Source organism: Microtus pennsylvanicus, chromosome 4 (assembly GCF_037038515.1).
Source record: "Microtus pennsylvanicus isolate mMicPen1 chromosome 4, mMicPen1.hap1, whole genome shotgun sequence".
Lineage (NCBI taxonomy): Eukaryota > Metazoa > Chordata > Mammalia > Rodentia > Cricetidae > Microtus > Microtus pennsylvanicus.
In genome coordinates this window covers 30,666,124-30,691,116 of record NC_134582.1, presented here as the reverse complement: position 1 = coordinate 30,691,116, position 24,993 = coordinate 30,666,124, and the positions used below count along the sequence as shown (strand labels likewise).

Genomic DNA, 24,993 nt, shown 5'->3' with positions numbered 1-24,993 from the left:
TTGTTTTCTGTCACCTAACACAAACAGGCTGCTTCTGCAGTCTTCTATGGCAGTAGCCTTTCTAATGCTGCAGTGTTTAGTACAGTTCCTCACGTTGTGGTGACCACCAATCATAAAATCATTTTTGTTGCTACTTCATGTTTGCAGTTTTGCTACTGTTATGAATTGTAATGTAAATATCTGTTTGTTTTCTGATGGTCTTAGGTGACTGCAGTGAAAGGCTTGTCTGACTGTCCCCAAAGAGGTCGTGACCTACAGGTTGAGAACTACTGCCCCTGGCTTTCTGAGAGAAAGATAATTTATTTCCTGAGCTTCTACTCTGTTTTCTTGTGGGCGTGTGTGATTGACATTACATTAAAAAAAAAAACCCTTAGAAATGTTGCTTTATGATACTGTACCTTTTGACATAATTAAGTTTCAATAACTCCTCTTAGTTTTGCTTTTCTCCTTTTATTCCTGTATTGCTCACAACTCCTTATTTTGATCTTTGGGCTTGGAAATTATTGTGCTGGAAGTTCCATAAGCCTTATATTTCCATTACATAAAGATTTGGGTAATTTTGTTATTTTTATGTTTATTGACTTCTGCAAAAACATTCTAAAACACTGAAAAATGTAAAAATAAAGACTAGACAGTGGGGCTGGCAGAATGGCTTCGTGTTGCACAAGGCACTTGTCACCAAGTCTGATGACCTACGTGTAATCCTTGGTACCCACATGACAAGTGAGACTGGCTTGCGAGTTGCCTCTGACTGACGTACATGTACTCCATGGCACATGCATGCCCTGCCCCTCTTGCCTGAATAAATAAGTGTAAAAATCAAAAAATTGACAATGATGCTATGACAACAAATTTCAAAGTCCCCAAATACAGTAATTTTAGTCCACTCACTTTGTTCTCTTTCATATAACACAGGCAGAGGGCGGACACTTGGGGTGTCTGTACCCTGTATGTCCAGTGTGTGTTTTTAGTGTTTGCCGGGCTATCTTCTTAGCTGTTAACTCCTTTCCAGTCAGGAACACATTACAGTCCTGGAAATTGGAGATATCCTACTTTTTCTCCACCGGTATGAAGTTTTTCATTTGGCCACACGAAGCTGAAAAAGAGCCTGGAAAGTATAGTTTGTAGCTGGAAAACCATTTTTAAACCTGGATATTCTTTGTTATTGGAAGTACAGTGTTAATGCTGATGGATAACTAGTGGTTCCTGCTATAAACAAATATATAACATCCAAAGGACATAGTTTTTTCTAATAACTCCAATTCCACAATATTGGTAAAGCTTCTTTGGGTTCAGTACAGCAGAAAACTATTGGAAATGTCACTTGACGTAAATTAAGCTATCAATGAGCTAGGCCCAGTCCATTTGTAGCCTTAATGGGATTTTCTATATCCTTTCTTTCTTACTCATACCACACAGACAGGCAAACACAGTTGGTGCACCATTTGCTTTTGTGTGGAGCACATATTGATTAACATCTAACTGTAGGACTGTGGCTGTACAGTGACAAGACTGTATCGTTTAATCTTCATTCATATTTATGACTGTGATCACCATACTTCAGCCAGATCTCTAATATTAACAAGGATGATGCTCTTTTTAGGATTCAACTTCTCTCTCTCGTTCTTTCTTTCTTTCTTTCTTTCTTTCTTTCTTTCTTTCTTTCTTTCTTTCTTTCTTTCTCTTTTAGCTGTGACATATAAGATAAGACTATATGAAAGTCAACAAAAATGTTGGTATGTTTTGGTTCTGTGGGATCTATATTTAGCCTTTTGTCTTTTGGATTTTTCCTGCATATATTCAGAATAAAATTTATATAGTTATGAAGAAATGGTAATACTCTGAGGAAACATATTTTTCATCTTTGATTCAGTTGTAAATAGGATACCAGTCTAAAATCAGGTCACTAACAGTCTTCACTCAGGTTTCCCAGAGGGCACCTACATTTTCATACATAACGAGTTCCTAAAAATGTGCATGAAAACATTTCTAAATGTGAAACTCGTTGCTTAAAAAAATAAAATATTCTCTAAAGTTTGAAAAATAGTTATGTAGGCTTGGTTTGTGCGTTTCAGAATAAACTTGGTTTGTGCCTCTTTTGGTATTTCTACTGGGTTAAATCTGTCAAATATGTTGAGGTTCTGAGATCTATGCTACTCAGCTTTAATGTGAGTGTTTCTCCCTGCTAAGCTGTGAGGGCAATATTTAGAATATGTCTGTGAATACTCTCTGTAAAGACAGCGGTACATCTGGAGCTCTGAAAGGTCAGAGGTTCCTGTGCAAAAAATGCCGTGCATGAAGGTTGGTAAACTGCCTGTTTTGTTTTTAGTAGTCACTTTCTGGGTTTAAACACAAACAAATCATTCTGTTTTCATTACTATAATTATTCATGCCTAGAAATTAAGAAACAACTTGGCTCTTTTTTTATTTCATTCTTTTTGATGTGCTTGCAAAGATATATGTTAATTGATATTTCATATTACCCTTCTAGCCTTATTAACTCTCAAATTCTCCAAAGTGTTTTTCTGGGGTTGTAGATTCTCACCATTGGAATTTTCTTAGCTTATGGCCAACATAAAGACAGTTGTAGTTTATAAAAATTGTTTGCATGTTAGTGATGTTAAGCCTGTGTTCCAACATTTACATACCTTTATATTTAACATAATTTTCAGTATTTAGAAGTTTAAAGTGTTTCATGTAGCCAAATATGTATAAGATCCTGTTCTTCATGTTTTCTTACCTGTAGAAAGGTCACCATATATATTGAGATGATAAATATTTTTTATTTCTTATATTTAACTATAAATAATTGGAATTAATTTGTTTGTAAGTTAAAACACTAATAATTTTTTAAGGTAGTTAATGAGTTTTTTGAGCCAATTATTGATTAGTTTTCCTTATTTAATTTTATTTTAAACATATTCCAGAGTTTTTATATATCTGATACATATGCTGGATTAAATATGTGGTCTGATAGTACTATATTTCATAATGGTTTAAAAGAAAATGATGGATGGGTGAGGTTTTATATTTTATATTTTTCTTTTATATAAGTATTCTGCCTTAAAATGTATTCAGTATTCACTTGAATATTGGTTATTTTCTAAGTTACATGCAATATTACAACAGTCAGAATATGTTCATTATTATAATGGATAATATATTTACAAGTACGGTTTCTACTTGGAATCTAAGTGAAATATTAAATACATTTGAGTTGCTGGTAAATTTAGCAATTTCTTTTTCTTTATAACTGGATGTAAAAACTTTTGCTATTTAAATGTCTCATATACTTTTTAAAAAGAGTACAGGTCATAAAAGTTATGTAAGTTAAATTTAAAAGTATTAGCAGGATCTGACTTATTTCTTCCTTTTTCAAGGGAAAAATTTATACACAAATGAATATGTGGCGATTAAACTGGTAAGTTCATTATTATTTTTCTACAGTTATTTCCTTTGATTATCAGCTTATTAATTTTTTTATCTTTACATTTACAATTTTGGTATTCATCCAAGAAGGAAAAATGTTTGCATGACTGACCTTTTGTTCATGTCTCTAATGATGTGTAGAGTGTCAGTATTTTCTCTGCATGACGATTCTGTTTTTACTTTGGCAGCATTATGGAAGTGAAATTTGTAGTTTGGCAGTATTTCAGTGGTATTTTTAAGTGGATAAAAGCAAAATTTTTCTTTCTGATTCAAGCATGTAGACAAAAGTGCCTTTAGCATTTAGGTTTGTATTTGAACACACACTTCCAATTATCTTCTAAAGTGTTTCTACTGGTGTTTTGTAAATGTAGTAAAGCTGGTTGTTGCTTGGCTTTCAAGGATTTAGAAAGCCATGAGTGTGGTGGTAGAAAGGAGGACCGTCATGTAAAATTCCATGTGCTCAGTGTCACAGGTACAAAGTAGTTCTCTGGAAGAATTTGCACACAGGAATTATTTTATTCATTTATTTATTCACTCATTCATTTATTTATCTATCATTTATTTAGACAGAGTTTCTGTTTAGAACTGACTGTTCTAGAACTCACTATCAGGCTGGCCTTGAGCTCCACCAGCTTCTGTTTCTCAAGTGCTGGGATTAAAGGCGTGTTTTTACGCAGCGCTCGGAATGGTTTAAGAGGCGTATTTTCTCGTTGTCAGTAGGTTCCCTGAGGTTCTTGTTGGCTTACTGTTGCATTCTCCTTACTCTTGGCACCCTTGTCCTGAGAGTGTAACCTGTGCTGCTAGAGCAACTGTTAGAGGAAGAGGCCATGAGATGAAATGCAAGCTTTGAACTGCCATGGAAAGTCTGTCTTGCTTGAAGTGTCTTTGAGCGTAGGCCTGTGTCCCTTCCTTTTACCAAAATGAGTACAAGTGTCGTGCTGTGATGCTGCCAGGACACAGGGGTCTGGCACTTGACTCACCCAGATGAGTTCTCCCTGACTTCAAGGTCGAGTCCTTGACTTTATAATACAAACTCTGGTTAGCTTCTGTCAGGGTAGTCACTGTTGTTTTTAACTGGACTTGTGGTAATCAGCCATGAGATCAGTTACTATAATCAAGCTCTCAGAGCTGTCCTAGTTGGGAACATAAATTTTTAATTTTTGTTGAGAATTTTTTTTTTTTTACTCTTAAGGTCTCAGGTGCCCAAATGAGTATAAACATTGTTTTATTTTAAAAATATTTAAAGTTTACTCTTTATCCATGTTATAAATGTAGACAATGTATTTTGATCATATCTATTTTCTTCCCCTCTGCTCTCTTCGCTTTTTCCGGTATGCCCACTCCCACCTCTAGTCCCTGAAAAAAACAAAAAGCAAAGGTCACTGAGTCCAGTTAGTGCTGTCTACATTCTTGTGAGTGTTGGGCTGTGTACTGGGGCTTGGTCAACCTGTCATGTCCCCACCCACCCCACTCACTTTCCCTCCTCCAGCAGCCATCAACTGCCAATGGATCCTGCATTATGCATCCCTCTGCTTCGTCCATGCCTTCGTGAAGGCAACCTTAGCTGTTCTGAGGTCATGAGTGCAGTGGCCATGTCATGCCAGCAGACAGCATTTTATAGCACTTCTTCCCCTCCGCTGATTTTTAAATTCTTTCTGTTCCTCTTTAGAATGATGTATTCCTTCAGGTTTTCAGGAATAAGAAGGAGGTTTGAGGGGATCGATCTAGCTATTCCTTTTAGGGCTGAATAGTCAGTGGTCACTTACTCTCAGCATTTTGACCAGTTACGTATCGCTGCCTTAAATAACTTTCAAGGGCTACATAGAAAGCCAATTTAAACAGACAAAGGAAGTTAGTATATAGGAACGACAGTAGAGAGAGTCAGCATTCAGGAAGTGTACAATATTTGAATGGGCATTCTGATTGTTGGAATTGTTCTTTTTTCTTCTTCACATTCTAGCTCTTTGTATGGCATTGGAGTTGGAGGTGGTATACCAGGAAAGAAATGTGTGGTATTCTGTGCTAGTGATGAAGCAGCTGTACTTAACAGCTGTGTGCAGAGGGAACAGAAGCCACCGCCAGGCTGACTGCTCCCTGTCTGGTTAATTTATCAGGTGTAACCCTCAAGTCCTGTCATTTTCAAATTTGGAACTTGTTTGTCCTGTCCCTACCACTGGTGCCTTAGAAAATGCAAATCCAGTCATCTTCCAATCTCTATATATACATGAACATTTAGCACTTTTTGTTCAATGTATTTTGTGTATTTCTCTTTTTTATTTTTTCCTTTGGAGAGGTGGAGTAGGAGACCTTTCTATTACTCTGACTGTTTTTTAGGCAGGTTTTTTTCCTAGCCCAGGCTGGTCTTGAGCTTGCTATACAGCTGAAAATGACTTCGAACTCAGGATCCACTTCTGCCACTGTTCAGGTGTGCACCACCACACCCAGCCTGTTTGTTTTTTTATTTTTAAGTGCAGTGATCAGCATTACATACAAAAATTATTACTAATACTCATAATTTGCGGTAACTGGGAACATTTTTACTTTTGTATTGTGAGGTAAGTATGGCCTGTAGTCATATTCTCCCTAAATTTATTGAAAGTTAGAAAAATGCTTATATTTTGGTCTGTAGTTTACCAGTTTCCTTGTGTGTGGTTTGTTTTGTTGATTTTGTCGAGTGCAGTAGGTGAGGTGTAATTTTGTTTAGAACCAGCCATAAAGACAGTCACGTGGAAATACTATGTTTATATACTTTTAGACACATCTCATTGCTGTATTTTGGAGAAATAAAGGCACTGTTGGATATTTTGAGAGCAGATCTTAGTGTCTGTAGTTCTGTAACAGCTTACAGGACGTTTACTTTTGTCTTTTTCCTACTTCAGATCGGTAGCTTGTCTAGGTGTCCCACTCACATAGTAACCAGCTGTCCATGGCTACTGTAAAGGTCATCTGTTGGTAATGTGACTTGCACTACATGGTGGTTTCCTAACATTGTGTTGTTGCTATTGAAGTACAGGATCAAATTGAAATTACTAAACTAAGTTAGGGCTGGTTCCTGATCTTTTTACCTGAAGCACATCAACCATTTAATTTCAGTTGTGATGGTATAAGTGAATATTATGTCGTATCTATGGTTGTATATTTTTAGACAGTCAAAATTTATGGATAATGTGATATGTGAAAGGCACTGTTTTCACTATTTTATATATTAAATTTTATATTGTGCACACACATATGCATGTATATATAGAGAGGAAAGGAGCGAGGGAGCCATAAAAAGTTTTAACTGCATTTTGCAGACGAGGAACTGCAGTATACAGCAAAGTTAACTAACTTTCCAAACCACACAGCTAGTGAAGTGGGAAGTCAAAGGTTTAAATCTAGTATAACTTGGTTTCAATCTCTGAGCATTTAACTGCTACTATTATTGCTTCTCAAGATTTAAGCTTACCATTTTCTATAAATAATCCTTTTGATTCTAAGTTTCTAGTGTATTCTCTCTCTCTCTCTCTCTCTCTCTCTCTCTCTCTCTCTCTCTCTCTCTCTCTCTCACACACACACACACACATACATATATGCCTACTGTGCGTCTCATTCTTGAATCTGGTTTTTGCTTGTGATCGTCACTGCCCTCCACCCCATCACTGCTTATTAGACCTTCTCTCTGTATTGTTCAGATCTCTAATGATGTGAAGTTTTTACTTTCTCCCTCATAATGCACTTACATAGTTTTTCTTTTAACTTCTGTTTCCCTTAGTCTCTTTGTTCTTTTGTTGTGCTTACCTTTTATTGCAGAAAACTGTGATTTTAATTAAATTATTTTTTTTAAATCCTGTTCCTCTGATAGCTGCTCAAATGCTTACTTTACATATGTTTACAGATGGTATCAATTTATTGAACTTTAAGTACAGTGTTGATTTTTATATAGATCTAGAGGAATAGAGATACCTAGTAGAATATTATAGTGTATATAAGTTGATACTGAAGTTTAAAACATTTGGAATTAGACGCTAGTGGTTTGTCTTAACTGAAATGTCTTTTGTTTATTCAATTGTTTGCCTAGGAGCCCATGAAATCCAGAGCACCACAGCTGCATTTGGAATACAGATTCTACAAGCAGTTAGGATCTGGAGGTAAGTTATATGAATTTTAAAATTTGGATTAACACAGATTGTCATAACAATAATACTCTAGTTTCAAAAATAATATTTTAAATTTGGTTACAGAATCCTTTTTTTTTTTTAAAATTGGGGCTGAAGAAATGCTACAGTGGCTAAGAGTGCTTCCTGTTTTTAGCGGACCAGAGTTCCTAGCACATATGTCAGGGGGGCATCCCCTGCAGTTCCTGTTTCAGAAGATGGTGTGCATTGTGTGTGCATGTGGAGGATAGGGGATGGCGTGTAGAAGGTGGTGCGCTCTTTACCTTGTGTGTCCTGGGAGCTAAACCTAGGTTGTTAGGTGTCACCAACCCCCTTTTTGGCGTGACTTCTGCTATGGTCCTAGCCACGGCAGGTTAGCAGGCTCAAACGTTCCAGGGTAGGGACATTGGGATTAGAAATGTTGGTAGGAGAAACAGAGAAAAGAAAGAAACACAGAGACACAGGATAGTAATGGGAGGGCAACTCAGCGAATACTGGATGTTGAGTTCTCTCTTCTGATTTCTGAGTTTGCCTGTGTTTATTTTTCATACACTTTTATGCCCCAATACAAAAGAGCTAGGGGAGAAGGCAACAAATTGCTTTAACAGGACACAAAGTACAAGCAGAACAGTTCTTGCTTTAATACTTGAGACATCAAGTCATTATTTTTTGAGTAAAGCATTTGATGTCTGGTGCAGGGTACACCCTAGACCAAGTATCCTGTAGGCATCCACTCCCTACGTCAAACTTCCTATTTCAAAAGAAGGAGCAGAAGTATGTTTGAATTTTCTGACCTTTGGTCAGGGTGGAGCGGGTCTATGACTCTGGGCCATCTTAATGTCCAAAACACCAAGTAGCCACACCCCAGGTCAGGATATCTTGTTTTATAGCCACACCTGCTGTCAACAACTTTGAAAGAGCAAAAATAAGCTCAGACTCTCTGACCTTAAGCTATGGAGAAATAGGCTCACACTTCTGGAATCTTCTTAGTTAGGTTTGTTGGCAGATGCCTTTACTGCTGAGCATCCATACTGTTAGTCTTTTTTAAGCAATATTGCTGTTATTATAATAGGTGTAAAAATGGCTCCATAAATATATCCACATAGTGAGCCCTGGAGCCCATAGTTAGCATATAGCAGACGTGTGAGATTGCAGGGTTATCCTGGATGTTGTCTAGGTAAGCCCTCAGTGCAAGCCAAGTATCTTTACTAGACATAGACAGAAAAGGGGAAGACTGTATGCCAATGGGGGCATTGCTTGGAATGATGTGAATGAACTAAAGTATGCTTGCATTCTGAGATTCTGAAGGAGGCCCTTCAGGTTCTCTCCTAGAGCCTGCAAAGGGAGCATGGCTCTGCCTTGATTCAGCCTTATGAAACTGATTTTTTGAGACACTGGCCTCTAAGGTGTAATACAATTATTTTTTGTTATTTTAAGCTATCATATTTGTAATAATTTCTCAATAGTAGGTAATGCAAATATATTTATATATGAAGTTCTTAAATCTCAATGGGAATAGAGATTTTTTTTCATCGACAAATATTTATGGTTAAAATTTCTACTATGTGTTGCTTGTTGCATTGTCTTCACATTGAAGCTCTCAGTTCTACTTTTATTTACTCCTATTATAACTGAAATGATTATTCAACAAAATAGATTTTTGTTTGTTTTTCAAGACAAGCTTTTGTAACAGCTCTACCTAGCTGTCCTGGAACTAGCTTGAACTCACAGAGCTCTTCTTACCTCTGCCTCTCTAGTGCTGGGATTAAAGGCCTGCACCACTACTGCCTGGCCTTGAAGTGTATTTTTATAAACATATTTACATTCTAGTTTGTAGAATGTCCATTTCTTCAAATGATACACAGTTTGCATTTTTCCCTCACTAAGAGCATATGCAAATGAGTAGTCCTTGCAGTGTTAGTAAACTTTGCATTAATGAATGTATTATAGATTTTTATGTAGTGTCCTTTCCTATTTCTTCTGCCTAGTTTTGGTTTGAAGTCTGTTTCGTCAGATATTAAGGTAACTAACTACATCTGCTTGTTTTTTAATCCATTTGCCTGGATACTTTTTTCTATCCTTTTACCTCTAGGCAGTGTCTATCCTTGATTTAAGGTGTGTTTCTTGGAGGCAACAGAAAAATGGATCTGGCTTTCAAATTCAATCTACTAGTCTGTGTCTTATCCCTGAAGAATTGCTAGTTAGTTACTAATGAGTAGTATTTATTAATTCCTGTTATTTTGTTATGGTAGTGTATTTTTCCTTTTTTCAATTTTATTTTTTTTAAAAAAGAAAGCAATTTTTTAAAAATTTTATATACCAATCCCAGTTCCCACTCCCTCCCTTCTTCCTATCCCCCCACATCCACTCCTCAGAGTGGGTAAGGCACATTGATTTGAGGAAGGTCCAAGGCCCTCCCTACCATATCTAGGCTGAGCAAGGTATCCATTCAATGAGAATGGGTTCCAAAAAGTTATTATAAGCAGTAGAGATAAATCCTGATGCCACTGCCAGTGGCTCCTCAGTCTGCCCCATACAACTGTCCCCCACATTCAGAGGGTTTTGTTTGGTCTTATGCTGGTTCCATCCCTGTCTGCAGGAGTTGGTGAGCTCCTATTAGCTCAGGTAAACTGTTTCAGTGGGTGTCCCCATCATGGTCTTGACTTCTTTGCTCATATTCTCATACCTTTCACTCTTCAACTGGATTTTGGGAGCTCAGCCCAGTGCTCTGATGCAGGTCTCTGCCTATGTCTCCATCAGTTGCTGGATGACACTTACAGATAGTTATCAATCTGACTGCAGGGCAGGTCCAGTTTGGATACCTTCTCCACTATTGCTTAGGGTCTTACCTGGGGTCATCCTTGTGGTTTCCTGGGAATTTCTCTAGTGCCAGATTTCTTGCTAGCCCCATAATGGCTCTCTCAATCAAAATATCTCTTTCCTGGCTTTCCATCTTTATCCTTCCTTCATCTTGACTATCCTGCTCCCTCAAGTTCTCCTGCTTCTTCTCTTCTTCTTCTTCTCTTCTCCCCTTCTGCCCTTTCTTCTTCCCCCACCTCTATATTCCCAGTTTTGTCAGAAGATCTTGTCTATTTCCCCTTCCCCGGAGGATCTATATATTTCCACCCCATTAGGGCTCACCTTGTGCTTAGCTGCTCTAGGGTTGTGGACTATAGGCTTGTTACCCTTTGCTTTACAGCTAGTATGCACTTATGAGTGAGTGCACACCACGTTTATTTTTTTGAGTCTGGGTTACCTCTCTAGTGTGTTTTTCTACCCCTCTTTTTTTTAGTTTTTTGAAACTTCTTTATTGAATCTTTGGGGGTTTCTCATCATGCACCCCAATTCTGTTCATCTCCCAGTTCCTCATATCCCCTCAGCATCCCTGTTGCATCCCCTCCCCCACAGAAGAAAACAAAACAAAACAAGCAAACAAAAGCCAGAACAACAGCAACAACAAAACCCTAATAAACCAAAGCAGAATAAAAACCACACCAGAAACAGAAAAACCTCCACTTCTGACTCTCTGTCACCTCTTCATCCGTCCTGATGACCCTGGGGACTTTGGTGTGTCATATAGTATACTCCTTTGTCTCTACCCCTCTTTTGATTAACAGTTCTGGGATTATTTGTTCTTGTGTCCTCCTGGATATAGTTCTTCTTCAGACTTCTTCAGACTGAAGTACCCTCTGGGGAACTGAATTACTGGGCAGAAATTGCTTAAATTTGTTTTTTATTGTGTAATGTTTCCTTATTCTGATGATTGTGATTGATAGTTTTTGCTGGGTACGGTGGTCTAGGCTGATATCTGTGGTCTTTTAGAGCTTGTAGATCATCTCTCAGTTTAGGCTCTTCTGGCTTTCAGAGTCTGCATTGAAAAGTCAGGTGTTATTCTCATGGGCCTCCCTGTGTATGTAACTTCCTTTTTTCCCTTACAACTTTTACTATCCTTTCTTTGTTTTGTACATTTAGTGTTTTTATTATTCTGTGTTTTAGGGACTTTTATTTCTAGTCATGTCTATTTGGTGTTCTGTATATACTTTTTATACCTTTGTTAGGCAACCCTTTCTTCAGATTGCAATAATTTTCTTCTATGATTTTGTTAAAAATATTTTCTGTGCATTTGACATAGGTTTTTTTTCCTCCTTACTCTATAGCTATTACTAGTAGGTTTGGTCTTTTCATAGTGTCCCAGATTTTCTGGATGTTTTGTGCCTGGTTTTTGTTTGTTGGTTTGTTTTAGATTTAACATTTTATTTTTCTGCGTCTTCAAGCTCTGAAATTCTCTCTTCCATGTCTCTTAATCTGTTGGTGAGGCTTACCTCTGAGGGTTTTGTTTGATTTCCTGAATTTCTCATTTCCAATTTTATTTCAATTTTGGTTTTCTTTAGTGATTCTATTTCTTTGTTGAATACTACTGTTATGTTTTGAATTGTTTTCATTGTTCCCTTCAATTCTTTGTGTTTTCATGGTCTTCATTAAGACATTAATTTATAGCCTCTTTAACATTCGTGAGCATATTCTTTCTCTTTCTATTGTCTACTTTCTAGTTGTTTTAAACTTACTATTACTTGAATGAGGCTGTTATCACATCTGTATTCATTGTGCACGTGGAATGCCCTCTTCCAGTGGGTGGCCTAGTGAAGCCCTAGCTGAATGCACCTGCTTTGCAACACATTCCCTGCTGCCACTTGACTCCTTTCTAGCAGGAGTGTTATCGTGTTATTAATAAAAACTTTGAATGTTTTCAGTATTCATATGGCAAATATTGTTTCTCAAGTGAGTGGCTTGACTTTTTGAGAGGTTCTTTCAACTATGTAGATCTACACTAATTTGGTGATAACAGAAGTGGCTGTTACTAAAATTATAACTTCACGGTATTGTCTTCTAAGATGTTAGGGAACTCCCTTCCTTCTTCCTGGTGCCCACTTTGCCTTCTCAATCTGTACTTTGTGAAAAAAATCATGACTTCTGTGTTCTTTCCATGTTTACATCTGGTTATTGACACTATCAACGTATACCATCTTTTAAAAACTCCTTGGTTATATCTGCTGTAAAATGAATGTAGAGAATTCTATAATATGTGGAATTTTAATTGTACTTTTTGCAAAGAATTTTGGTTATTGTGTAAGCCCTGTATACATCAGTGATGTCTAGAATTAATCTTTTTCACAGAGTTACTTGTTGGAGTAAGGCTGCTCGTTAGTTTCTGCTTGCTTAGCCCCGAAATAATCACACAGAAACTGTATTAATTAAAACACTGCTTGGCCCATTAGCTCTATCTTCTTATTGGCTAACTCTTACATATTAATTTAACCCATTTTCATTAATCTGTGTATCGCCATGTGGCTGTGGCTTACAGGGTGAAGTTCCCAGTGTCTGTCTCCGGCAGGGGCTGCATGGCTTCTCTCTGATTCCACCCTTCTTTCTCCCAGCATTCAGCCTAACTTTCCCTGCCTACCTAACTTCTGCCCTGCTATAGGTCCAAAGCAGTTTCTTTATTCATTAATGATAACCACAGCATACAGTTACCTGATCATGCTTTTCAGAATCATGTTTTAGCAAACTCAAGAAATTATCCAGGTATAATAACACATGCCTATGATCCCACCACTTAGAAGTATGAGGCAGGAGAGTCACAAGTTTGAACTCATCATGGACAACATATGAGGCCTGATCACAAAACAACAGTAAGAGGAAATTTTAAGAAAATCTGCTTTCTCTGTCCTCTCTTTCACTAGTGATGCAGTGATGAGAGAACTCATGGCACCAGGAAGTCTCTTAAGTGGCACATTCCAGACACTGGGGCCTGAGGGTCCTTTGTACCTTTAAGGTTTTTGAGAATCTCAGAGACCTTTTGTTTGGATTGTGTTGACTAAAATTCTAGTAAATATTAAAAAGTTCCCAAATGGCCATTATGAACACAAAGCAAGAATTCTATCACTGAGCTATATGCTCAGCCCAAGTTTTCTTTTTTAAAATATTGCACCAGGACCAGGTATGGTGACTCACACTTTTAATCCTGACACTGAGGATGTAGAGGCAGGTGGATCTGAGTTAGATGGGAGCATAATCTGAATAATGAGTTCCAGGCTAGGCAACACTAGATAATCAGACCCTGTCTTGACAAACAAATCAAAACTAACAAAAATTGCATCAGTGTATTTCTGTAAACAGCCCAGGTAAGACCCCAGCTTCTCAGCCTGCCAGAATTACAAATCTGTAACACTTATTTCCATACTGTGAAATTAACTATCTTGTGAGCTGAGCGGAGGAGAGTGGTTTATACTCTGAAGGTAGTAAAGGGGAGGCAGAACAGTAGACAACACATGACTGAATAACATCAGATAATGTCACGTCACTTTGTGTGAGGATTAGAGCAGAGGAAATTTAAGCACAGTGCTGAAACTAGCCCATGTAGAACATTTCTCCTGGTTTCTTGAAAGGTCAGTTAAACAAGTCTTATATTTGTTAACATGGAACTTTATCTTGGATGACTCCATTTTGATTGTTCTCTTAAAGCATGGTTGAATAGAAGAGTTCAAATTGTACGTTTTTGACTTGTTCCCAGCTGTTGGTGGAATAAATTCACTCTCCATTAAGTATGATGCTAGCTTGTAGTAGATCAAAGGTGTGCTTATCAGACTTTACCAGCTTATAATCCAAATTATGCTGAGAGTTGTGTTAAATCTTTCTTTTGTATTATAAAAAATGATTTTCCCCCATTCTATTGAATGTGAGTTATATTGGTGGATTTTTTAAAATGTAACCCAATTTTGCATTTCTTAGCAGACTCTTTGTGGTATCTTACTTGGTTTTATATGTACAATATAGTCCTATAAGTCATTCCCATTAAGATGTCATCGATGACTAAAGACAGTGTTGACCCTTAAGTATTTTTTTCATTTTGGGTAGCATTTGAAAAACACTGACAATAAAATCCTAGCCATATAGTAACCCCGATTATTGAGACTTTATTCAGAGATTACTCTGCAACTTTATTAGAAAGTGGGTGGTGAGTTAGAAGGAAGTAAGAAACTCTACAATCTGTCCATTTTCATATCCTATATAGTTGACAGACTTTGATCTAATTTACTTACCTCTTACTCTTCAGGAAGAACAAACTAAAGAGTGGAACTGCTTTACTATAGATTGTTAAATTGAGAACATAGAGATTAGTAACTTAGTGCTGCTGGGATCAGATAAGGTTAGACCCATCTAGACCTGCACTCTGCCTTTTGATTGACTTTTGATTTGCTGATAGGGACTGTACGTGTGTGTGTGTGTGTGTGTGTGTGTGTGTGTGTGTGTGTGTGTGTGTGTGTGCATGTGTGTGTGTATTATACTTCGCCACATCCGTATCCCTAACTATAAGGGTAAAAGGGTGAAGTCTTAGGAATTTCCCATACTTAAGGGAAGATATTTGGGTTGATCTTGGTGAGATACCAAGCATGGAGTTATTAAAGACAGCAGTGACTACCTAGTTCAATAAAAGTAGTAGTATCTTTCCTACTGTTTAAGCCTCTCTTTATTTAGTCTCTAGAAATAGAAGGTTAATAAAGCTTAGCAGGTGAGAGTGTAGAGATATAATAAAGTACTTTTTGTATGGTTTCAGGGACACAGTTACTCTACAGGTGTACTGGGCTACCATGTGCACATTGAGGAGTGAGTTTAGAGAAGAAGGAGGTTTAATCAGAAAAGATGTTTTTTTTTTCTTCCTGGAAAAAATAAATTTACTGTTAAAGTGCTTAAAACTAGGAAAATTAAAATATTGTTTAGGTTTTCCAGGTAAAAGGCTTAGTATATAAGATGATGGAATTATTAAATAACTTTTTCTTTTTTCCTAGATGGTATACCTCAAGTTTACTATTTTGGCCCTTGTGGTAAATACAACGCTATGGTGCTGGAACTGCTGGGACCTAGTTTGGAAGATTTGTTTGACCTATGTGATAGAACGTTTTCTCTTAAAACGGTTCTTATGATAGCTATACAACTGGTAAGTAAAGCAGGGTGTTGGAAGTTGCTTGAGCAACTACATAGTTCTTTGATCACAAGTTTCCCCCATTCCTCTGTCTTTCCCTCCTTTTGTCCCTTCCTCGCTCTATTTCCCAGTCTCTCTATACATTTTGATTATTTTTTTAGTCTCAAACTTCTATATATAGTGTATGTTGGTCTTGAACTACTGAACTCCTGCCTCTACCTCCTGAGTGCTGGTTTGATAGGTGTACATCATCATGCCCGGTGTTTATAAATTTAAGTAAAAAGTTTTACTTAAGCTTTTTGACCTTTTCATATGGAACATTTGACTCATATAATAGAAATGGTTTTTGCTTTTTATATTGTCTTTCTAGGATGTATAGAATGTAAAATTACTGAGTCAAGTTCATTTTAGTTGTATCTAAATTAATATTTTAATTGCTTTAAGGACAGGATGCATACTTCAAGGGTTGGTGTTTTTATAATACATGTAAGATGAAAACTTTGAACCTTCAGAAACAGAGATCTTAATCTTGGAAGTTGACTTTTATGACCCAATAAAAGAAGAAAAGAGTTAATGAGCAGTGTACTTCAGTATTTAAATTTCTGGGAACCTATGAGGAAACATTGGAGATGAGCTTTAGACAGTTTTGACATAAATGCAATATAAGGATGCTACAAAAGTCTTGAAATTGTTTTACTCACATAGTTATTAATTCTACTCCTAGAGATTTATGTTGGAAATATTTAGGTCCCTTATTGTTTTATGTACAGGTGTAGATAGAATTGTAAAATAATGACTAACACCTTATGGTGTGAGCTAACAGGGTGAATTGGGTAACAGTCATAAAGTCATATATAGCTGTTAAAAACTGCATTAAAAGAATTTTTGTGACCTAGAAAGTGCTCATAAGATATTGTTAATCAAGGCATGGTCGCAGGAGTGTGAGCCACAGTTTGTTAATAAACAGATTGGAATGACCCGTAGACTCTATGTTGACATGGCACTAGTAACCAGGTTTGCCACAAATGGAACATTTGCCTTGTATCTAAAGTTCTGTTCTTTTGTATGGTAAACATTGTTTGAGAATCTGAAAAATGGTTAATATAAATATGATGGGGGAGAGTCTTCTGTTTTGTGTTAATTTCATTGGTTAAATAAAGAGACTGCCTTGGCCCTTTAATAGGACAGAAAATTAGGTAGGCGGAGTAGACTGAACAGAATTCTGGGAGAAAGAAGCTGAGTCAGGCAGTCGCCATGATTCTCCTCTCCGAGGCAGACACAGGTTAGGATCTTACCGGTAAGCTACCACCTTGTGGTGGTACACAGATTATTAGAAATGGGTTAATCTAGATGTGAGAGCTAGCCAGTAAGAGGCTAGAGCTAATGGGCCAAGCAGTGTTTAAAAGAATACAGTTTCTGTGTAATTATTTTGGGTAAAGCTAGCTGTGTGGAGCTGGGCGGGAACGCAGCCCACCGCAGCTCCTCACTACATAAATATGCTATATTTATAGTTTATTTATTTATATATATAGTATGTGTATATATGGTTGATACAAATATTTGTGTTTATATTAATAAAATTAAAATATGCTTTATTATTATAGTTGAATTCAGCATTTTCCAGTTTTAAGATTTTAAAGTGTTTAATGCTAGGAAAAATGAAATCTCTTATGAAAAAATACTGAATAATGTTAATTTTTAATGCTAATTTTTTTAACAGGTAAAAAAAAATCACATTTTTAAGTTTTATTTGATTATAAAAATTGCCTGAATGTTGAATTGAGGAAGAATAATGTTAACTTTAAGAATGTGTCTTTAGTTTTGAATTTAAGGTTTTTATTTTTAATCTATAAAGTTTTTTTTAAAACTTTATAACCTAGCATGAAAATAGTGATTGAGTTTGACTTGCTGCTAGGAAATGCATTCCTAAAATCCAGACACTTTCATTTATCTGTGACCATAACAGCAAAGACAAACATTTTTTTTTAATTTTTTTTAAAATATTTATTTATTATGTATAGAATATTCTTTCTGTGTGTAATGCCTGAAGGCCAGAAGAGGGCACCAGACCTCATTACAGATGGTTGTGAGCCACCATGTGGTTGCTGGGAATTGAACTCAGGACCTTTGGAAGAGCAGGCAATACTCTTAACCGCTGAGCCATCTCTCCAGCCCAAAGACAAACATTTTAAGTCATAAATGGATATATGCTCTTTAAGGAACTGAAGATTGACATCTTTTTGACTTTAAAGGGTTGAAACAATTTCTAATTGTTTTTTTTATAATGTTACTTTTATTAAAAAAGTTGTCATGTTTTTGTCATGATTTTGTTTGCTAGTGAAAATCTAAAATAAAAATCCTTTTCTCTTTTTCCACTAAGATTTCTCGCATGGAGTATGTCCACTCAAAGAACTTGATATACAGAGATGTGAAACCCGAGAACTTTCTAATAGGACGACCAGGAAACAAAACCCAACAAGTCATTCATATTATAGATTTTGGGTTGGCAAAGGAATATATTGATCCAGAGACAAAGAAGCATATACCATACAGAGAACACAAAAGCCTTACTGGAACAGCTAGATACATGAGTATAAACACACATCTAGGCAAAGGTATGTGGACATGGTGCAAGTATGGAAGCTTGATTTCTGCTGTGTCAGCAGTGTAGACTGTGTTTCAGGGTTTGCAGATTAAAACAGCTCATACTGTAATTCTTGTTCACCACATGCCCATAGTTTTCTTTCATTTATATTTTGATAATACTTTAAAAATAAGGTCGTGTATATGGTAAATGTTTTCTATGATAGCTTGAAATGTCCAACCTTGATACAGTTAGGGAACCCATTTGAATATTTCTTAATGATATGAAGTAATGCCCAATTTTAACTGAATTCAGATTATAGCTCCTATACAGCTTGCCAGGTTAGTAACAACCTTACTAATTGGGTATAATGCTAAGAACATTAGAGCTGGTACTAATGCTGGCTAGAATATTTTTCTTAGCTGTATGGCTTTGGACAAGTTATTAATTTTAAAAATACACTTCATATGTGTATAAAGAGTAAAATATCAACCATATAGCGTTTTTATGTTTTTATTTGTTTGTTTTTTCAGTTCAGGATCATAATTGCTACAGCGTATTATTTGTTTTATAGCTTTAGTCATTTTTTAAAAAATCAAGTCTGTGTCCTGTCCTTTCTTCATCTTTCTTTATAGGTTTTAATCTTAATTTTTTGGAGCAAGGGCATTATTTTAGAATGTTCTTGGTTTGGGTCTCTTAATTTTTTTATTGATTAGCTGTTGGCATGCATGTTTAATACACATCTATGAGGAAGCATGGAAGTCTGGGTTTTGTATTGTGTCGGGGTCATTTGGTGTGATATCCAGCTGGGTCTTTTCAGTTATTGAGGTGATGTGTGCTTAGTTTCTCCAGGAAAGTGTATTTTCCCTTGACAGCTAAAAATCATGTTGTATGTAGATCTTTGAAGTTACGTGAGTATGTGATTCTTTGAATTTTTTTGAGATACGGTCTAACTTTATAGCAGGAGTGTAAACTAACAGTAGCAAAATTGCACTTATGAAGTAGAAAATAATTTTATGGTTGGGGGGTCACTACAACATGAAGAATTGTATTGAAGGGTCACTCCATTGGGAAAGTTAAGAACCAATGACATACAGTATAAAATGTCAACAGGACCCTAGGAGCTGTCCAGTCTGGTGCAGACTGCATGTCTTTGCTCTGCTGCTCAACTCTGAATTATAGCATTTGGCTTTGTTGCTGGCAGCCTGCCTGTTAACTAGCCTCATGGTACTTTCTCCCTTAAACATCTGTACTGTGTGAGAAATGGGAGTCTGCCTCTGCCTTGAAGCACAGCTTCAGACATAAAATGATAAAAGAGGCTTTATTGAGGTAATATTTTTGGTGAGTCCTTTCAATAGCAAACTCTCCTGACAGGTTAAAAACACAATTTGGTGTTCTTCTAAAACCAGTCACACCCATTTTTGCATGTGCATTGTCTGAGAAATGCTCATTTCATGGGAACTGTTAAAGACTATTTCAAAATAGCTAACAAAGTTTCACAACCATTTTATTGTAAAATATGACATCACAGCTTCCTTATGGGCTAATGTTTTTTTGTGTAAACAATGGTACATGTAGCAACTTTCTATTTGTAGAAAAGGCAAAGTAAGTTTTTGTCATTGTTAGGAAAGGCCTTCAGAGCTTAGGAGAAGTGGCTTTTAACTCTTGTAGGAATGTACAGACAGCAAAAGCTGTAAGATTTACTTTTCAAGACCTACTTAGCAAGTCTAATGTAGATAGGTAATGAGGAAGTGCTTGTTTGCCGTCACACATGAGTTCTAAAGTAGCATGTGTTTGGATGCACTCTGTACATTCTGTCATATTGTGATGCTGTGGACTTGTGTATTTCATGCTTCTTAAATTTAAAAGTACATGGCTTGGTGAAGAGTGAGAAACCAATAAAAAAGGAAGAGGACAGAGAGAACATGACTCTTGAATGTGATTTTTACTCTATGTATATCTGCTTGAAGCCTTCTCAACATTCCCTGGATCTTAACAACCCAGTTTTCTCCATATCCCTTCTTTTTTCCTTCTTTTCCATGCTGCTCTTTCCTTCCTTCCATTTTTTTTATTTCTTTTTCTTTTCTTTGCTCTTGCAGTGCTGAGAGTCAAACTCAGGCCCTTGCACCTGCTATGCAATTGCTGAATTGACGAACTGCCTCCCCAGCTTGTTAGTGATTACCTTTAAGGCATCAGTAATTGTTGCAGAGAGGCACTTGTTCGTCCCAGCCACCCAGAACCGAAGTAATCACACAGAAACTATATTAATTAAATCACTGCTTGGCCTATTAGCTCTAGCTTCTTAATGGCTAATTCTTATATCAATTTAGCCCATTTCTATTAATCTGTATATTACCATGTGGCAGTGGCTTACTGGCAAAGATCCAGCATGTCTGACTCCAGTGATTCCATGGCGTCTCTCTGACTCTACCTTCTTCTTCCCAGCATTCAGTCCAGTCCTCTCCACTTACCTAAGTTCTGTCCTATCAACAGGCCAAGGCAGTTTCTTTTTTTTAATTTAATTTATTTATTTTTATTTATTTATTAAAGATTTCTGCCTCCTCTTTGCCACCGCCTCCCATTTCCCTCCCCCTCCCCCGATCAAGTTCCCCTCCCTAATCAGCCTGAAGAGCAATCAGGGTTCCCTGCCCTGTGGGAAGTTTAAGGACCACCCACCTCCATCCAGGTCTAGTAAGGTGAGCATCCAAACTGCTTAGGCTCCCACAAAACCAGTAAGCGCAGTAGGATCAAAAACCCATTGCCATTGTTCTTGAGTTCTCAGCAGTCCTAGTCCGGTTTTATCCCATGCTTTTTCAGACCCAGGCCAGCTGGCCTTGGTGAGTTCCCGATACAGCATCCCCATTGTCTCAGTGTGTGGGTGCACCCCTCGCGGTCCTGAGTTCCTTGCTCCTGCTCTTTCTCCTTCTGCTCCAGATTTGGACCTTGAGATTTCTGTCCGGTGCTCCAATGTGGGTTTCTGTCTCTGTCTCCTTTTATTGCCTGATGAAGGTTAATATTCAGGAGGATGCCTATATGTTTTTCTTTGGGTTCACCTTCTTACTTAGCTTCTCTAGGATCACGAATTATAGGCTCAATGTCCTTTATTTATGGCTAGAAACCAAATATGAGTGAGTACATCCCATGTTCCTCTTTTTGGGTCTGGCTTACCTCACTCAGGATAGTGTTTTCTATTTCCGTCCATTTGTATGCAAAATTCAAGAAGTCATTGTTCTTTACTGCTGAGTAGTACTCTAATATGTATATATTCCATACTTTCTTTATCCATTCTTCCATTGAAGGGCATCTAGGTTGTTTCCAGGTTCTGGCTATTACAAACAATGCTGCTATGAACATAGTTGAACATATACTTTTGTTGTATGATAGGGCATCTCTTGGGTATATTCCCAAGAGTGGTATTGCTGGGTACAGGGGTAGGATGATCCCAAATTTCCTGAGAAACCGCCACACTGCTTTCCAGAGTGGTTGCACAAGTTTGCATTCCCACCAGCAATGGATGAGTGTACCCCTTTCTCCACAACCTCTCCAGCAAAGGCTATCATTGGCGTTTTTTATTTTAGCCATTCTGACAGGTGTAAGATGGTATCTTAAAGTTGTCTTGATTTGCATTTCCCTGATTGCTAAGGAAGTTGAGCATGATCTTAAGTGTCTTTTGGCCATTTGAAGTTCTTCTGTTGAGAATTCTCTGTTCAGCTCAGTGCCCCATTTTATAATTGGATTGATTAGCCTTTTACAGTCTAGTTTCTTGAGTTCTTTATATATTTTGGAGATCAGACCTTTGTCAGTTGGGGGTTGGTGAAGATCTTCTCCCAGTCAGTAGGTTGCCCAGGGCAGTTTCTTTATTCATTAATGGTAATCACAGTATACAAAGGGGAATCCCACATCACCTCCCCTTTTCTGTTTAAATAAAAAGGAAGTTTTAACTTTAACATAGTAAAATTACATATAACAGGTATCAAGCAAGACTTACAATTACAATATTTATAGCTACTTTATCTTTTATCAAAGCTAAGGAAAACTATAACTATAAATTCTTCAACTCCATCAAAGACTCCTGAAGGATATATTATTACCTAAGTAAACAGGAAGTGCATTGTAAGCAGCTTCCAAACTCTAGAATTGACAGAGACATGCATTGCTGGAGAGTCACCCAAAGTTCTTCTGTACTGCTGGGGCATCCATCTTCATCTGCCGGCCCAAAGTATCCAGCAGACTTTTCCTTCAAGCAGGCATTTTCAAAGATAGTTTAGTCACTTTCTTCTGTATCCTGCAGAATGTCTCGCAGACTCTTTTATGAAGCAGGGACCCCAAAGGAGGATCTCACCTTTAGGCAAGTTCAGCATTCATTTCTCTGCAGGTATTGCATGTCCAGCTAAGCAGTTGAGGCAAGAGCAGGTTTTTGCTCATATGACTAAACACTCCATAAAGAGCTTCTTCGATGCTCGTCTTCCTCTTGAAGTAGCTTGGTGCTACCAGGAGCAGATGTGTCTCATTGTCATTAAAAATCTTAAGTTTTTAAACATTTTAAAATGCCATATTCCTTAGTGTTTTAAAGGTTTGAAGAATGCCTATCCATCTGAAATATATCTCTATACATCTAGAAAATCTAACATGACTACAAGCTTGATTATTATAAACAATTATCTATTAACCTATATTTCTTAATTATACATTACATTTTTAAATGAGCTACACAATCATAGTACCTTAATCAATAGCAAAAATATACATATAAGAAAATTGACCTTAAATTTGTATCAATAAACTAAGATTCATACCAATGCAAATCTCTATAACATATCCCCCTTTAAATGTAAACAAACAATTTTAAACAATATTTAGTAATATGGGCATAGTTATTTCCTATGGTAATAGTACTTCCTGCTATTTGGAGGTACTGTTAACTAGGTCTTTCGTGTTGTATCCTGTGTTGTAGTAATATGGGGCGGTGGGGCTGCGTCCCCAACACCCCAGCCACCTGCCCGGCTAGCTTTTGCCCCGAAATAATTACACAGACACTGTATTCTTTTAATCACTGCTTGGCCCTTAGCTCTAGCCCTTACTGGTTAATGCTGATATCCCAATCAACCCATCTCTAACAATCTGTGAGCACCGGTCTTACCGGGAAGATTCTAGTTCAGAGCTTCATCGCGTGTGTCTGCCCAGGAGCCGGGAGTATGGCGTCTCTCCTGAGGCGTCTGCTCCCGAGAGGAGAGCTGCGGAGTCTGAGCTCACTTCCTCTTCTTCCCAGCGTTCTGTTCTGTTTACTCCACCCACCTAAGGGTGGGCCTATCAAATGGGCCTAGCAGTTTCTTTATTGCTTAGCCAATGAAATCAACAGATTGATATATGACACTCCCACATCACTGTGTGCTAGGTTCATCTCAGTCAGCAGTTAGGCAAAGTATTTTCTTTGTGGGGGTGTTCACAGCAACCTTTTGGGGGGCCTTGTTCCATGAGACCATATTGGTCTGGAAGCAACCCACAGGTTTTCCTTTTCTTTGAAAACAAGAAAACCTCTTTTCCAAAGCAACATATACTTAGACCCAAATTTGGAAGTCATGATACCTTTATAATATACATGTTGGTTTAGCTTATCAGCCCATACAATGAAATGTCTCTCTGTACTTAGCTCATTCATAGTAAAAAAATTCAAAGGTAACACAGTAATATACATAATCCAGACTTTCTAAGAATTTTCCATTTTTACATGGCTTATTTTTCTTTTCTCCTTTTAATCTATGACTATCTGTACTCTGTCTCTTTAACGACCTTTTTTCTTAAACCATTTACTTTTTTAACTCTCTATACTCCTTTTCTTCTTTCTTTCAAGCCTATGTACATTTATTCAACACTGTGTCTCATTTAGAGTTGTTTTATGTCTGAATCTGGGGTTTGTGAACAATGTGCTGCAACTTGCTTGATGGCAACGTGGACCAGGAGACCAGAGGTTGCTCCGGCAGCACATCCCAGAAAGCCTGCATTCCAAAACGGCCCAGCTTTTTTCTGCTGCTGCTCCTGAGTCAGGAAAACCTCTCTTAAGGGAGCTGTGGCAAGCCACCAGCAAACAACAAAAAGCTGTGTTAAACTCTATTTTTTTTTTAGTCTAGAATTCCTTTTCAAGCCTTCTCAGGTTTTACATGGATTTAGTTGGTCACATGGGCGCCAGTTTGTTGCAGGGTGGTCACTTATTTGTCCTGACCGCCCAGAACTGAAATAATCACACAGAAACTATTTATTAAATCACTAGTTGACCCATTAGCTCTAGCTTTTTATTGGCTAACTCTTGTGTTAATTTAACCCATTTCTGTTAATCTATATATCACCACGAGGTCGTGGCCTACCAGCAAAGTTTCAGCATGTCTATCTCCTGTGGCTGCCTCCATGGCATCTCCCTCATTCTGCCTTCTTCCTCCCAGTATTCAGTCCAGTCCTCTCTGCCTACCTAAGTTCTGCCCTATCAAAACACCAAGGCAGTTTCTTTATTCATTAATGGTAATCACAGCACATAGAGGGGACTCCCACATCAAGTAATTATTTCAGTTGTTTGCGTTTCTCTGTTTACACGAAAATTCAAAATAAAGTCTTGGTTATTGGACCATTATATAAACATTTTTCCTTTTGAGGATTAGCAGAGTATCATATTTAATCAGAAAGAGGTATTTCCACCTTACTATAGATGAATAGTGTAAAAACAACATTAAATAGCTTTTTATTTTTATAATATCTTTTGATCTTAATATGGTATAAGGTCATTTATGCTCAGAAGACAGACAGGGTGATTTAGTTATATTTTTGTCTATCTACTTATGCCACTGTCCAAAGTGAACACCTCATAAAGCTGT

At 37.2% G+C, this 24,993-nt stretch overlaps 1 protein-coding gene across 12 annotated transcripts in view; it reads left to right on the top strand.

Moving 5' to 3' along the window:
• Nucleotides 1-24,993, top strand: part of Csnk1g3 (casein kinase 1 gamma 3) — a 93,504-nt gene that overhangs the window by 33,952 nt on the left and 34,559 nt on the right. For all 12 annotated transcript variants that reach the window (XM_075968645.1, XM_075968651.1, XM_075968649.1 and 9 more), the window contains 4 exons: nt 3,381-3,421; nt 7,490-7,559; nt 15,413-15,561; nt 17,927-18,161. In XM_075968645.1, coding sequence (XP_075824760.1) covers nt 3,381-3,421; nt 7,490-7,559; nt 15,413-15,561; nt 17,927-18,161 — 495 coding nt within the window. The remainder of the gene's footprint in view (nt 1-3,380; nt 3,422-7,489; nt 7,560-15,412; nt 15,562-17,926; nt 18,162-24,993) is intronic.